Source organism: Rhinopithecus bieti, unplaced genomic scaffold (assembly GCF_001698545.2).
Source record: "Rhinopithecus bieti isolate Rb0 unplaced genomic scaffold, ASM169854v2 scaffold_11375, whole genome shotgun sequence".
Taxonomy (NCBI): domain Eukaryota; kingdom Metazoa; phylum Chordata; class Mammalia; order Primates; family Cercopithecidae; genus Rhinopithecus; species Rhinopithecus bieti.
Genome location: NW_016806746.1, coordinates 163,368 through 180,883, shown reverse-complemented (window position 1 = coordinate 180,883; position 17,516 = coordinate 163,368). Strand labels below are relative to the sequence as shown.

The following is a 17,516-nucleotide window of genomic DNA, read 5'->3' as shown; positions in this document are numbered from 1 at the left end:
TTGCAAAATGGATGTAAATAATTTTAATGGATACTTATAAGATGTAACGAAGTATATACCTTGATAAATCATTTTAAAGGTGGATGAAAAGCAACAAAGCAAAATTAAGGGATCAGTTATAAACATCTTGAGTTGTAAGAAAACCTAGAAGTCGTGCAGTTTTTCTATCCTTGATACGTGGTGATCTAGCCCTTTTCACTCAAAATGTCCTCCTGGATGAGCATCAGCAACACTACCAAAGAACCAATTTTATGTATGTGTTTATTTATTTTTTCACTGTGGAATCTCATTTATTGGCTCCATTATCTGAATTAGGAACAATCAGAAATTATGGGCACAAGACAGGAATAAAAGATAAGAGCACTTGCAATCCTCCTCCTCCCTGCTTATCTGTGTTGTGGGCATTGTGAGGGCCTTGCCTAAAATAGTAAATAGTAATGGTAAGGTTTTTTCTTCCCCATCTTTTCTAAATACTCTTCATTATGGCTTCAAATTTTCTCTCTTTCCTTAACATTCCTTTTTGAACATGCCCTAGTTTTTCAGTGCATCACTTAAACTGTGATATCAAGAATTCAGCATGGTGCTCCATGTACAATTTGACAATTTCATAGGATAACAGCATCGTCGTATCTTCTATTCTGGCCACTGTCCTTTTATTAATGTGCTGTAAGTTTACTGCATCTTTTCTAGAACATGTAACAAATTGTTGATTCACAAGAAATGTTTGGTCAATTAACTTCTCTGAATACGACAAATTTATAGTCATGGTTAGTCAAATAGGGCCAAAATTAAAGCCCACTGAAGTTCTCATTTGTTGTACTTTAATACCTTTGCAGGTTTTATAATTTTCTTTTGAAAATTAGGAAGTTGAATAAAATGATCCATAGGTATCTGCTCTGATGTCCTAGGATTACAATTCTATTCTGTCTAAAGAAATATTTTACATTTTCTTCACATCTTGAATAACTTATGCTCCTTATTTTATAGATTTACACAGGGGCTATACTACTTATAGCTTTATGTACATATACTACATACTCTAAAACAACATATTCACTACATATAGGTAAGTCAAAAGTACACTAAAATGCATAGAGCTTGAATGACTAAATGTCAGAAGTAAGTCAAAGTTTATAAATGCAAACTCATTTAAAATTTAATTATTAAAAGTCTCCAAAGTAAAACTTAAAAGTGTACTTACATTTTATGAATATTTTAAAGATATATTTCCAATAATAAAGCATATCCATTTAATAACTCAAAACATTCTGTAAGGTGTAAATTTGTGATTTTAAGTAAGTATAAAATATGTTCCAATTCAATACATGCAGCTTTTAAACTGGAAATAATGTTTCATATTATCATCCTGAGTAGCCCTAAGGCAGTGATATTGTTTATTCACACTGTCTTTGCAGGTTTGTGGTAGATTAAATTAGGTAAAGTATCTATGTAGAACTTAGTGATATAATAAAGGCAAATTTCCTCTGTAAGAGGTTATTTAAACCCTTTGCAAAATCTTGTGACCTAGAAGGTTCTTAGGGGGAACAAAGGCTTTGTCCAAAGTACCAATGCTGAGTGATAACACAGTAATTATACTCTCTTGGGTTGTTTTCTTTGGATTTGTCTTTTATTTGGTAGTTGACCTCTTTTAATAACGCATATAAATTATCATCATTTGATTTAATTTACAACTTACATGTAGCACCTCAGAGATTTCCTCAGCTCCACCAGGAATGTTTTCAGTGGTTTTAAGTTTAAATTCAACTTCATTTAGCCACTTGTTTGCTTTCTCCAAGTATGACAATAACTCATGCCAACATGCCCAAACTTCCTGAGAAAGAAATATGTATCACAGATTAAATATTATGGTAGAAAAGTAAATGTGAAACTTTGCCATTTCATTTTAAAACTTCTGAAAACATAACACTTTATATTTTCACCTTTACTTTGTAGCAGATAATTTAAAATGCAGCTAGTCATTTTCATCATCTAATACCTCTATAATTAAAAGTCATTAAGAAAACATTTTATTACATGAATAATGGACGAATTCAAAATACAGTAATTTACTTTTTAAAACAAAAATATGCACCAACATTGCAGTCTGAGAAATACAAAAATAAAAGCATATGTAAAAGCACATATGTAAATCTAACTCCCTCACACATCACTGTTACCAGTATTCTGTGACCTCCTCTGAAATTTAACATATATAATTTGATAGTTAAAATTTAAATGAGTTTAACTAGCACTCTTTTTACTAAACACTATATCATACAATTTTCTCTATTACTAAGAAGACATATTTTTAATGAAAATCTAAGACTTCATTAAAGTGGCTCTATCTTAGTTTAGCAATATACATTTATTAGATAGACTACTTTCAGTTTCGTTTGCTATTATAAATTTATGGTAAACATCATCATGAATATGGACTATTTTTCCACTTTCTTATTATTTCCTTGAGGTATATTATCAGAAATATTAGTACTAATTCAAAGGCTTGATTATTTTAAATGGCCATTGATTTGTATTATGAAACTGATTTATATACAGAGGTACTCATAAAAAAGCAGAACTTGAAAATTTCTACAAGAAAATATAGAAGAAAATATCTCTGACTTTGGCACAGAGAAGAGTATCTTAAGTAAGACATCTTGTAAAAAAACTGACCATAAGAGAAAAGAGATGAATACATTTGACTACATAAAAATTAGAACCTTCTATTCATCAAAGGACACCATCAAGTAATTGAAAAACAGCCTCAAACTCGAAGAAAACAGTTGCAACATTTGTAACACATAAGAATATGAAAAATAATGCCAGTAAGTCAAAAAAAGATGAATAACCCAATCAATAATGAAAAGAAGACCTGAACCAAAATCTTAAAGAGAAATACGTATATACAATAAACATGAAGATATGTTCAACCTCATCAGTAATCAAGAACACGTAGGCCAGGATTACAATGAGATACCACGTTGATTGACACAAATGAGAAGTTTGACAATTCCATGTGTGAGAGAAGATATACATCAACAAAAATTTGTATTTATTGTTGGTGGATGTGTGTACTGGAATGACCATTTCGGAAAACAATTTGTTATTCTAAGTAAGGTGAACATTCACATACCCATCAAGACAACAACTCCACTTTTTGCTATACGTATCCTCAGAGAAAGTGTTTAACCTGGATAACAAGACTGTTACAACAATGATCATTTCAGCACTTTTTCTAGTAATCAAAAAAATAAAGGAAATAATGTCCACTGCAAGGAGAATAGAAAATACACCGTTATCTTTTAACAGGGAATACAGACATGACCATGAAAACTTCACCAAAAGAACCATAAGAATGAATCTCAGACACAAATATGTTGGGTGAAAAGACCAAGTCCTAAAAAAAAAAACTATATTAAGTTTACCATTACTGTAATACTGAAATTAAGCACAATTGTTTTTTCATTCATATGTGTGTGGATTTTTTTAAACAAAGGAATAACAAAGGGAGCTGTCTACATGGTGATTGTGTCTACTGGGGAAAAGACAGAGTGATGCAAGAGAGGGTAAAAATATAAAAATGGTCATATTCTGTTAGCTTTGTAATTGTAACTACTGGATGAACCTATTAAGTACAGTAAGTACAATGGAGCAACCATCAACACTTATTACCATTTGCCCCCACCTCACTACCTATCACCAAAACTAAAGGCTTGAAAGGAAGATTTATTTTAGGAGGATCTAGACAATTAATCAAATTTCCCCAAGTTCTCTTTGTTCATAGCCCTTAAAACGACACAGAGCATTAGATCTCTATCTGATGAAAAGTATCAGTCTCACCCGCCTGGCAAACGTACCAACCTTTTATACTTGCTTCGTATCTTACGTACAGTTTATTGCAAAAAGTGAAATTAAGTATTTCGCTTTAAAAGGTGATAGAAATCTTAAATCTGGGTCATTTCCAGCTCCTGCTGGACTACAGGCTGTCTTCATTCTGGGCAAAGATCCCAGTGGGAAAATATAAATATCTTCTTAAATACCTGAGGGTACCTTAGAGCTTTGAAGACAAGGAGACGTGATTGGTAATGTGTCTTATTAACTTTGGTGCAGACTGAGGTAATGAACTACCTTGCTGATTTAACCGTCAGAATGGATGGCCTCTTCTGTCCTCAATGCATCTGAAGGACACAGCTGGAGAGGCTGAATGTACCAGCTTTACAGGTCACCTTTGCAAAATAAAATATACTCTTGAAGCCTGAATTGGAGCTAAAAGCCACTTAGAATAACTGCTAAGGTTAACAGTTTGGAACTTAAAATTACTTTGAAATCACAGGATTCAAAGTGGTTTTGAAGGAAAGTACAAATAAAAAAGTAAAGTTCTGTTCAAAATAGTAGATGGAGCTGATGAGGTAACCCCCCAATGTATCCTATTTCAGTTATATCAAAATGCATGTTAAAATATAAAGGAAACATTTTAATTCATAGCTGATCTGTAACACATGTATATAAAACCTCAGGTGTCAGAAAAAGAAAAAGAGGGAAATGAAAGTAGAGAGTAGAAAACCAAGCTTGAAAAATACTGGCATATCAGAACAGGGTATATGCCATCAAAGCTAGGGCATTTAACACTAACTCGAGATGGGAAATGAGGCATGCCAGGGAGATTGGAAGGAATGAAGCAGTGTGCCACCCATCCTGTAAAGAAGCAGTAGTACATGCCTAGCCATTGGAATATCGTGATTTAGCAAGGAAGCCATTTTGGGGGGATTTTGGCTGAAAATAAAGATCCACCCATAACAAATGGAAACTTAACCTTGTATCACACATGAGGGCAGAGCATAAATTCTCTACAATCCTGGTGGCAACACTACAAAAACTCAATAGCCCAGAGAAAAAAAAAAAAAAGAAAAAAGGAAAAAAAAATGTTCCAGTAAAGGCAATTCCTACTATAGATGAGCTTGCAAACAAACAAACAAACAAAAAAAAAACCTTACAAGCCACATGGGAAAATTCACTTCCATTAGAGGGAGTCATTAGTTGTAACAAACGGTAGAATCCATACCTTATGACATAAAGATAACAGAACAATTTTAGAGAATTGTACAATAAATATGCTTAGAGTCATGGTGTATGTTTCCCATAGAGTTTATTTGCTTGAGATTGGCAACTGGAATTCACATCTAAGAAATAAAAGGGCTTGGTTGCCTATATTTCATTTTGGGAGACCATCTCTTTCTTGTTTGCACAAGCCCTAGTTTAAACAGAGAGGGCTGATGGGGAGGACATTTGAGGTAAGTGAGGAGAAGACAATTTGAATAGTTAGGCAATTCTTCTTTCTCAGCCTTTTATGGGGATAGATAGGGTAAACTCATCTGAATCATTTTATTTACAGGATCTAAAACAAAACCACTCATCTACTGGGTGGAAGGGGTGGTTGGTATCCATTTCCTGTTAAGCTGTTGGTATGGCCAAGAAGGAATCAAAAACAACTCTTTCAGATTTCTCATTCCTGAAAGGTATGGAGTATGGGTACTTCCAGTGCCCACAGGCTCTGAGTTGAGATATGGTAGGTAAATTAGACTTCAGGGCATCACTAAAGCATAGGTAAAAAAGATATAATATTCAAGAGCATTTTGTTTAAAGCAGTTGACATGTGTCACCTTGAAATTATTGTTAAACACTACAAGGTACTATAAATGCCTAAGAGATCTTTTTTGGGGGGATCAAAGCTCATATGAATAAGGCCCATTTGGATCCTCAACAGAACAAATCAAGTCTATAGAGAATGATACAGGTCAGTGGTGATAACATACAGAAAAGGGACAACAGACTAGGCATTACAGACGGGTATGGGTTTTAACAAAAGGGAACAGCAATTGTGGGCAAACAAAATAAGGACATTCACATGAGAGAATATTTTTCCCTCTTCATCTTCCCTTATATCAACAGTAGATCCGTATCCAGAAACTAGGTTGGAGGAGGACCCTGTGAGGCTATTCTCATTCCTGCCTCTGTATAAATTGCTGAAGCAACAGATTAATCTAAACTTGTGATATATTTGAATATGTTATGATACTTAAATTTAAATTAAATTTTAATAACTAAAAGTGAATAAAAAGTAATGAGATCAGAGAGAAATATTGTTTAAGAAGCCAACTACCAGGCAGAAAGTGAAATTTGACAGAGTTGGGTGTAGTTATTGAAAAAATAATACTGTTTCATGTTTATTACTCATTAAGTTGAAACGTTTCAAACAGATAGTATCTGTTTAAGTTGTTTAAAGGAATACACAGAATTAACTACACAAAAGAAGAAAGCCATAACAAAGAACATATGTGTGAAACAACTCAATAAAATATTGACAAATGGAAAATATGTTTTTTGAAAAAATATAAACACACATACATAAATATAGATAAATATATATACAGATAAAGATGAGAATATTTCTCTACTGAAGGACAAATTATGCCATAGGCAGCTGAAGAGAGAATTTGAGAGTTCGAAGACAGATTTTAGAAAACTATCCAAAACTGAGCAGATAGAGATAAGAATATAGATAATATTAAAGGGAAACCAGTAACTGGAATATAGGAAGGGGATACTCTTAATAGCTATAAGAAAGTTTTCCCTTAGGAAGGAATGAAGAGATTGGGAAAAAGAAAATCTTCACAAAGATAATGCAGAATCACTAAAGAAATAATGTATCTGTTCTAGTTAACACATCAAGTGACAAAGTATAAATGAAAGCAAATTTACACATAGACAAAGTTGAGTGAAACTGTAGAAGACAAAATAGGGTGAAACTGCAGAGCATATACAACAAAGAGAAAATTTAAAGGTAACAGAGAAAATGATAAAGAAACAATAACTTGACAGATTTCTTAAAGGGAAAATATTTCAGAAGAAAAATAGTATTTTCAGTGTTGTTTAAAAAAAAAACAAAACTGTCCTCACATAATTACCTGCTCAACTACATCATTATCCAATACTCTGGGCAAAATAAAGGCATTTTCAATATGTAAAATCTGAACACATTTGCTACTCACACTCAAGGAAAGAGCAAGAAAGAAACTGAACACAGAAGCAAAGGGAAGAACAAAAGGCAAAACTGGTCACAAAAATTGGGAAAATAGCATCGGTAAATCTAAAAAAATATTATATGAAATAGTTAAAACAATATCAGCAGCAACAGCAATTATATGGATTAATTTGGGGGAAATAAGGTGAAAATGAAATACCAGGCAACAATAATGTGGAAAATGGAAGAGGTAGGTTCAAAGTTAAACTATGCTAATGTTTCCACCATATTATTGTTAGAGAGGTATAGAGAAATATTTATAAGATAAAATAAAGTACATATTCCAAACCAGTGGAAAAGGAATAAAATGGAACTAAGTAATTTGATAACTTCAATACGAATAGGGAATGTTAGAAATGTCATTATAGATGAGAAGGAAATGGAAAAATAATCCAATAACTGGTCTTGAAAATTTTGTTATTAATATAAAACTTAAAAAAATTCCTTTGGAAAATGTACTCCAATATAAATTTCTAATGAATCACGAGAGTATCATTTAAGATGAAGGCTTAACATGAAGTAATAGGGAACAATGATGCTTATTTAAGGACATTAGGAAGCATAAGAAAGTAATAGTAGGTGTTTATTTAAATATTGGCACAAGAAAGGAAAGCATTTCCAGGGTACAAAAAATCCCTCCCTATTGTAACATGTTAGTGAATCAATTGAGGCTTTCTTGAGACATGTACAGTGCCATCACACCCCTTCCTTTCCCGTTCTTTGTTATATTTTATATAGCACTCACATAACACTAATACATGAGATACGTCTTTATATACTTAGAAACTATAATATTTCCTGACATATAGAAGCCACTTTTCAAGAGTCTGAGGAGTGAATTGAATTTAAAAGAAAAGAATAGGGATAAGTAAAGAAGCGCTTAGAACTGATAATGGAGAAACTCGGATCACATTTTACAATTAGAAAATGATAATACTGTATTGGGAATATATGGGGTACTTTAGCAACAAATACATTTTAAAATATTTTTAAAGGTGTACTTTATTAATGATCTGAATTGTGTCTGTCTTTAAATCTCAAACACTCAACAGTTGAAGCAAACTAAATAATGTTTTTCAAAAGTAAAGGGGTACCTGAACACCTTATTAACTATATTTACAAAAATAATTCAGTCTGTGTGAAGGAAGGGGGTTTAAAGTTCAACTCATGTGCAATGTCTGGCAGCATCAGCATTTGTAGTGGATAAAGTTTTGTGCCCCTTGGTGCAGTATTTTCATAAGAAAGGTCTTATTTTTGATGTAATTACATGGCAATCATTTGAGGCACCTGCTTTATCTAAATTCAGATAAGCATACTCTAGACAGTAAGGCATCCATAAAAGTTAAAGCAGAACTTGTGATAATAAATAAACATAATGCAAAACATCAAAAAATATAGAGCTGGTTAGGTAACAGGTCTAACAAAGAACTCTATGGGGCACAGAAATTACTAAAGACAATTATAGTAAAAACATACTTCTCTACAGAATGCTCTTCCTCTAAGATACTTAGTTTATGTACATACAAATAAAGGAAAAAATAAAGATCATTGTCTATAAATCTGGAGAAAATGTATTTATAGGATTTTGTGACCTAATAATACTAGTAATGAGAATTAGAAGCATAGCTACTCACACATATTGAGTACTGGGCTAAGTACTTTAAAGGGAATAGCTCATTTCATTTTCTCAACTTATGAATTATGTATTATGCCCATTTTACAGACTGGAAACAGGTTTATACAAGTTAAGCAAATGGCCCAAAGTCATACAACTTATAAGTGCCCGAATGAGGAATTCAGGCCAAAGTTGTTTTACGCTAGAATCCATGTTCCTAACCACTATGACTCCCATATGACCATGTATTGACATATAATTGATAAAGACCAAGAAAAGCAACTGACTTCCAAAGTCTTGCATTTCCCATTCAGCCTAGTGCAGAGCCACTGGTAGTTGGTAGTTAAAGTCTCAAGTTCCTTTTTTAAGGCCTCTTGTGCTACAGGTGGAGCTTGAGCTATGACACTATTTACAGACTCAGTAAGGAGTTTCACTTTCGCTTCTTTTTGTTGGGCCTCTTCTTTAGCTCTCTGAAAAGTAAAGAATACTCTGTTAATAGCATGAAAATAACTTTACATCCAAAATGCATTTATATGTATCATATAATTTCTTCCTCACAACATCCCAGTTAGAATGAGATTTACAAAAATAAATCTAATATGGACTCCAGTCTCTTCCATAAAGTTTTTAGCTGAAATTGGAAAGTTAAAGAAATAAATTTTTATGAAAATACAACAGATCTTTAACAAGAATAGATTGAAAAGTAGTCTTCATGGGGGTATGCATTTGTGGTCAAATATATACACATCGATATAAATACAATTGTTTGGAAAAGGCAAAAAACAAATATTTCGATATTAACTAGGTTAACAAATATCTGGCAGTCTAGAATCAAAATCACTTATAAATTACTTGGATGAACAATATTGAAACCATCACAAGTATCATTTAAGTCAAAGGATACTTAACATAGAAAGGTCCCCTTAATGCTATATTTAGGAACATATTTTGATAAAAGAAAGTTTTGTTCAAGAATTGAAAACACAAGAGAGAAAGAGAAATCCAAAAGGAGCCCCTGATATCAGAAGCTGGCCTGATACCCGGCTATGCCTTCGTCTTCTCCAGTGGGAAATAAACTGTCTCACAGAATTTCTACATTGGAAAAGGCCACTTTGTTACCATAATGGATCAAGACCACAACAAGATCATTCCATAATCATGTCTGAATCCAGACAAAAACATCAACATTACCCAAACCACAAAATGCCCAACCCTCCCCTATCCTGGTTAATATGAATGAATGCTGCTGCTTTATCAATTACAACTTTAGCCTCATTCTGGTCTTCTCTCCTTCTGGACAAGATACCATACTCATAGAGCTATCCCCACACACTAAGGACCAACAATCCAAAGTAAAGCTTTTAAACCCTCCTTCAAATCCCCTAACACAAGCACAACTCCTACAAAGTTTTTTTTTTTTTTTTTTTTCATCCTCACATACCCCCTGGCCTCCATGTTGTGTCTTCTCCCTCACTGCAAAAAGTAATGAACCCAACTTGTTCAGCTTACAAGAGAGTTGGTGGTGGTCTTTGGTTGGGAGACATTTACACCCCTTAACTTCAAATGTGTACAGGTATTTTAGGAACATATACACATACACACTGTATCTTTAGTCTGTGTTCCTCCAGGAGTCAAACCTGACATTAGCTTTCAAATGTAAGTAGTTTATATACATGTGCCATGTGAAAGAAATTCTGGTAGCCGAATGGGGAATTGAGACAAGAAAGGGAAGAGAGATCCATATGGGCATATTTATTAATCACTGTTAATGACTGGAGTTTAATCCTGTTAGAAAGCCCTGAGAAATATAAGCCTGTGGGTTATCCCATTCAGGGGTGCAGGAATTGGGGTATTATTTCCAAATCATCTTCCCTAATTGTTGAAGGCTGTTGGAGAAATGTTAATTTCCCAGTACTTGCAGCCTACGACACAAGTGCAAAAGTGAGATCCAGGGGTCACAGAAAGCCCTCGAGTAAAGAAACACAGGTTCTATAATCCAGAAGTTGGGCCTGCATACAATGCAGTGGTTAAGGTAAGGGCTTATGGGCAGGTTATGGGTAAGGTCAGCTAGAAAATGCCTTTGTATGTGTCAACATAATCACCCTACTCCTTTGGATTTAGTCCTACAATTTCTTAAAATTGTGCATTATGTCAGAAAATGCAAATTGTTTTGCCTATAGAATGTTTACCTTACCGATTTTAACTGATCGAAATCTTTAGTTTAATATTCTAAATAAACCAGCTTTTTGGCATCACTGAGCATAGAATTTGTTTTCACACAAATTGTATTTTGACTTTAGTAATTACAGTATAATCAACAAGTTTGATTACCATTCATCATTTAATATGTGCTACCGTGTTCTGTGCCAGCCATGTGATAAGTGCTACCTCATTAGATCTTTAACCAAACCTTCTCAGATGTGTTTTGTTATCTCTATATTGGACATCAGAAAACTGAGGTTCAGAGAGTTTAAGGAAATCATCCTGAGTTACATCCTTTCTTTCTCATAGTTTCTGTTAAGCTGGTGTCAAATGTTCCATGAGCTGAGGAAGGAGTATGTTGTAGTCAGTCTAATGAATAAAATTACAATTTATACTCATTATAAATAATCCAAGCAACTATATAAAAATGTAGAATGAAGAACACTTTTTTCCATGGTTTTTAGGCTTCATATATTCTTGTTTAATAAGAGGCTGAGATCTTGGGAAAGGTTCGGAGAAGGAAGAGCAAAATTTATTAACCCAGGTACCTATGAGGAAAGGAGATGATGAATTTCTCTACTAGGAGAAAAGGTAGAAAGTTAAATGACTGGTACAGTTTCGGCACAAATCCTCATAAAAACGGTGGCTCTTGTTTCTTTCCATGAATCTAACTATGATATGCTCTGCCGTCTTTCATTGCTAGTATTTCACACCAGGTCTTCTTAAAGTCAGCGTCCTTAGAATCACTCTAGAACTTGTTCCGTGGCATCAACTGAAACTTGTTAAAAATGGAAAACTTCAGGCCTTACCCCAGACTCACTGAATCAGAAATTCTGGGGTCAGGGCCCAGCACTCTGTGTATTAAACAAGTCTTCCAAGTGATTTTGATGTCTATTCAGGTGCAGGAATCACTGCTGAAGTGATTATACAAATGTATTTGTGTATTCACTATTCTCACTTTATGTGCAAGTTCTGGTAAGCACTGGTACTAGAGTTGTGATAGTGTAAAAATTAAAAAAAAAATAAAAACAGTTAATACATTTCCAGATTGTTTTTCAAAGGGTTTTAGTATAAAGTTTTAGCATATAGTCATTGCTGATCTCCATAAAAGTTTTAAAGTCAGAGGTTGTTTATCAAACACTGCCCTGGGTTCTTTTATGTCAAAAAAAGTTTTCCTTTCAGGGGAAAAATAAGTTATCAAAACAGCACTTTCATTTTCAAGTAAAATACAGGAAAGAACATAAACAGAAGGAGGTCTCTATTTCTTCTTTGAGTATCAGGGAGCGATGTCAAAGTAGGTCTGTTAGTATCTTCTGACAATAAAGAAAAATTAGCTATCAAATGAGCACAGGTGGAAGTCTGGACAAGGTACTATTGCTAACCTCCAGGTAGTGAAGTTGACATAAAGAGACTGTCTTGAGTAGCAGGCTGGAAACTCAAAAAATGAAATCTTCCTGCCAACTCTTTCAATGGTTGTTGCCAGAGGCTTCCACAGTTTACCTCTTTTTACTGTGACCCCCATACTAAACCGATTTTGTAGCTAGGCCAATTATTAAAACATGTCAATGAATGTAGACAAACTTGTTGGAACACTCATTTCAAGGATGGTTTTCAAATATTAAAAATTTGAGACAGTTTCCTCTGGAGCACAGGAAAATAAGAGAGATCTGACTGGGTTGTTGGTGAGATAGGCAAATTGCTCATAGGGAGAGGGAAGAGGGACAGAAGAGAGACTAAACCAATGGAACCCAAGGAGAATCAGAGCAGCTGAACACAAATGACTATATTATCTACTTAGGGATCTGAGGTAGTGGCCATACATAAATAGATGTAGTGAGAACAGACAATAAAGGAATTGAGATACAAGAGGAAAGGCCGTATCAGTGACACACAATGGAAAGGAAAGGAAGGGAAAGGAAAGGAAAAGGAAAGGGGAAAAATGAGAAAGGAAAAAGAAAAGTAAAGGATGAGATGAAAGAGAATAAAATACCTTCAAACCTGTGGGCTCTACCGCAAATAAAGTCTGTGACTATAGCTACATTATTTGACCTATCTGGGAATTACAGTTTCCTGATAAGTAGAGAGAGAAGTGTGGATTACACTACTTTCAAAGTACCTTCTAGCTCTCACATTCTGATACAGTTTTCCTCATGGTGACCTCCCCAAAGTCAAATTTTAAATTATTTTTGTCTCTCTTTTGAAATACTCCAAATGGTTTTTCTATTCCATTTAGAATAACAACTGTAATATTCTAACAAAACTCCTTTGTTAACAGATATTTGCCCACCTTGTAAGACTTATCTGAGATGTTACCCGTTTTCCTTCCTTCAGGTAGACAGACTTCTTTCTCTCCCCAATTAACCTCAAGGTCTTTGCAGAAGCTATGCTCTCTGATTACAATGTGCTTCCATTAAGATTTTTTTAAATGCTTGGCTTTTCCTTAGAATTCATTTCTCTCATATGACATACAATTCTTCATAAAATCTCTACAAGTCAAGTTTTTCTAACATAGCATCCTACCACCCTCAACTCCTGCCTGAACATTATTCATTCTTGATCTCAAAATCCAGATTTACTTTTAGACAAATTATCATGACCTCAAATGATTTCATTTATTTTTCCAATTATTGCCCGCTCCTTACCACACGCCAGAACACTAGAATGTAAATTCCAAGGCAGTGGTCTTGCTCACCACCCTCTGTATTCAGTATCTAGAGGGTGTTTGGCACATAGTAAGTACACAGTAAGTTTTAGTTGATGAATATGTTATTGCTAGATTAGAATAATTTTGTATTTTTTCATACTCTAGAAATGATTACTATTTGTACAAATGTTTTCTTCATTATAGTTTTTTACAGATACATAATATTTATACATATTTATGGAGTATATTAGATACTTTCAACATTTGACTAAAGCCATATGATAGATTCGGTATTTAAACATCTGAGTTTTCATGTGAGTTACTTTCTGCAATTAACTATAATAAATATTTCTGAATTACTATATAAATAATATAACAGAGTAGACAATTTTTTTTACCATGTGGCCCTTTTCACAATTAAAATAATAAATAATGAGTCATGATCATTTATACTGTGCTAGGCATTGTGATAGANATTTATACTCATTATAAATAATCCAAGCAACTATATAAAAATGTAGAATGAAGAACACTTTTTTCCATGGTTTTTAGGCTTCATATATTCTTGTTTAATAAGAGGCTGAGATCTTGGGAAAGGTTCGGAGAAGGAAGAGCAAAATTTATTAACCCAGGTACCTATGAGGAAAGGAGATGATGAATTTCTCTACTAGGAGAAAAGGTAGAAAGTTAAATGACTGGTACAGTTTCGGCACAAATCCTCATAAAAACGGTGGCTCTTGTTTCTTTCCATGAATCTAACTATGATATGCTCTGCCGTCTTTCATTGCTAGTATTTCACACCAGGTCTTCTTAAAGTCAGCGTCCTTAGAATCACTCTAGAACTTGTTCCGTGGCATCAACTGAAACTTGTTAAAAATGGAAAACTTCAGGCCTTACCCCAGACTCACTGAATCAGAAATTCTGGGGTCAGGGCCCAGCACTCTGTGTATTAAACAAGTCTTCCAAGTGATTTTGATGTCTATTCAGGTGCAGGAATCACTGCTGAAGTGATTATACAAATGTATTTGTGTATTCACTATTCTCACTTTATGTGCAAGTTCTGGTAAGCACTGGTACTAGAGTTGTGATAGTGTAAAATTAAAAAAAAAATAAAACAGTTAATACATTTCCAGATTGTTTTCAAAGGGTTTTAGTATAAAGTTTTAGCATATAGTCATTGCTGATCTCCATAAAAGTTTTAAAGTCAGAGGTTGTTTATCAAACACTGCCCTGGGTTCTTTTATGTCAAAAAAAGTTTTCCTTTCAGGGGAAAATAAGTTATCAAAACAGCACTTTCATTTTCAAGTAAAATACAGGAAAGAACATAAACAGAAGGAGGTCTCTATTTCTTCTTTGAGTATCAGGGAGCGATGTCAAAGTAGGTCTGTTAGTATCTTCTGACAATAAAGAAAATTAGCTATCAAATGAGCACAGGTGGAAGTCTGGACAAGGTACTATTGCTAACCTCCAGGTAGTGAAGTTGACATAAAGAGACTGTCTTGAGTAGCAGGCTGGAAACTCAAAAAATGAAATCTTCCTGCCAACTCTTTCAATGGTTGTTGCCAGAGGCTTCCACAGTTTACCTCTTTTACTGTGACCCCATACTAAACCGATTTTGTAGCTAGGCCAATTATTAAAACATGTCAATGAATGTAGACAAACTTGTTGGAACACTCATTTCAAGGATGGTTTTCAAATATTAAAATTTGAGACAGTTTCCTCTGGAGCACAGGAAAATAAGAGAGATCTGACTGGGTTGTTGGTGAGATAGGCAAATTGCTCATAGGGAGAGGGAAGAGGGACAGAAGAGAGACTAAACCAATGGAACCCAAGGAGAATCAGAGCAGCTGAACACAAATGACTATATTATCTACTTAGGGATCTGAGGTAGTGGCCATACATAAATAGATGTAGTGAGAACAGACAATAAAGGAATTGAGATACAAGAGGAAAGGCCGTATCAGTGACACACAATGGAAAGGAAAGGAAGGGAAAGGAAAGGAAAAGGAAAGGGGAAAATGAGAAAGGAAAAGAAAAGTAAAGGATGAGATGAAAGAGAATAAAATACCTTCAAACCTGTGGGCTCTACCGCAAATAAAGTCTGTGACTATAGCTACATTATTTGACCTATCTGGGAATTACAGTTTCCTGATAAGTAGAGAGAGAAGTGTGGATTACACTACTTTCAAAGTACCTTCTAGCTCTCACATTCTGATACAGTTTTCCTCATGGTGACCTCCCCAAAGTCAAATTTTAAATTATTTTGTCTCTCTTTTGAAATACTCCAAATGGTTTTCTATTCCATTTAGAATAACAACTGTAATATTCTAACAAAACTCCTTTGTTAACAGATATTTGCCCACCTTGTAAGACTTATCTGAGATGTTACCCGTTTTCCTTCCTTCAGGTAGACAGACTTCTTTCTCTCCCCAATTAACCTCAAGGTCTTTGCAGAAGCTATGCTCTCTGATTACAATGTGCTTCCATTAAGATTTTTTTAAATGCTTGGCTTTTCCTTAGAATTCATTTCTCTCATATGACATACAATTCTTCATAAAATCTCTACAAGTCAAGTTTTCTAACATAGCATCCTACCACCCTCAACTCCTGCCTGAACATTATTCATTCTTGATCTCAAAATCCAGATTTACTTTTAGACAAATTATCATGACCTCAAATGATTTCATTTATTTTCCAATTATTGCCCGCTCCTTACCACACGCCAGAACACTAGAATGTAAATTCCAAGGCAGTGGTCTTGCTCACCACCCTCTGTATTCAGTATCTAGAGGGTGTTTGGCACATAGTAAGTACACAGTAAGTTTTAGTTGATGAATATGTTATTGCTAGATTAGAATAATTTTGTATTTTTTCATACTCTAGAAATGATTACTATTTGTACAAATGTTTTCTTCATTATAGTTTTTTACAGATACATAATATTTATACATATTTATGGAGTATATTAGATACTTTCAACATTTGACTAAAGCCATATGATAGATTCGGTATTTAAACATCTGAGTTTTCATGTGAGTTACTTTCTGCAATTAACTATAATAAATATTTCTGAATTACTATATAAATAATATAACAGAGTAGACAATTTTTTTTACCATGTGGCCCTTTTCACAATTAAAATAATAAATAATGAGTCATGATCATTTATACTGTGCTAGGCATTGTGATAGAAACTTCGTATTTCATCCCTGTAATGATGCTGAAAGCAGACATTGTGATACCCAGTTCACAAATAAAGGAATTTGGCTCAGTAAGCTTATTTAACTCACCCAAATTTATAAAGTTGGCATGGGGCCAAACTAAAGTTTAAACTCAAGTATCTGGCTCCACAATGATTTTTCCTTGTCACAATCCTTCAACCAAACAAAGATCTACAGTATTAATATTTCACATGTTATTCTCTATGTTCTTGCTAGTACATAAAAATAATAGTTATGATTATAGCTACTAATTGAGCACCAACTCTGAGTTAGGCAATTTACTTACATGTTAGTTTCAATCAACAGTTCATACATTCAAGTGAGGAAGTATGATGACATAAACATGATAAAATAGAGGATTATATCGACTACTGAGTTGCCCAAGGCCATACAAAATGCCACGGTGTAGGTTCAACTCCAGGCTTCACCTCCAAATCCATACTACATACCAGTTTCGTTGGTCATAAGTCAATGCTATATTTTGTCCTATCGCTTCAAGAAAAGTACATGTAAACTCAGTCCTTTCTATCCATATTAAAGGCTACGGGTTCAAATATTTAGTGCTACCAAATTCTAAGAAACGCCTTTAAAATACCAAATTAACACAGTTTGCTGACTACACTATAAATTTGCCTTTTCAGGCCGGGCGCGGTGCCTCAAGCCTGTAATCCCAGCACTTTGGGAGGCCGAGACGGGCGGATCACGAGGTCAGGAGGTCGAGACCATCCTGGCTAACCCGGTGAAACCCCGTCT

The 17,516-nt window shown here is 34.2% G+C and overlaps 1 protein-coding gene across 1 annotated transcript in view; it reads right to left on the bottom strand.

The window, feature by feature from the left end:
• Positions 1 to 1,648: 1,648 nt before the first annotated feature.
• The window catches only part of LOC108533120 (dystrophin-like), a gene marked incomplete at its 5' end in the record, with an annotated part of 146,669 nt that continues 130,801 nt past the window's right edge, over positions 1,649 to 17,516 (bottom strand). The window contains 2 exons of the mRNA XM_017877511.1: positions 1,649 to 1,831; positions 8,984 to 9,166. Of these exons, the coding sequence (XP_017733000.1) occupies positions 1,649 to 1,831; positions 8,984 to 9,166 (366 nt within the window). The remainder of the gene's footprint in view (positions 1,832 to 8,983; positions 9,167 to 17,516) is intronic.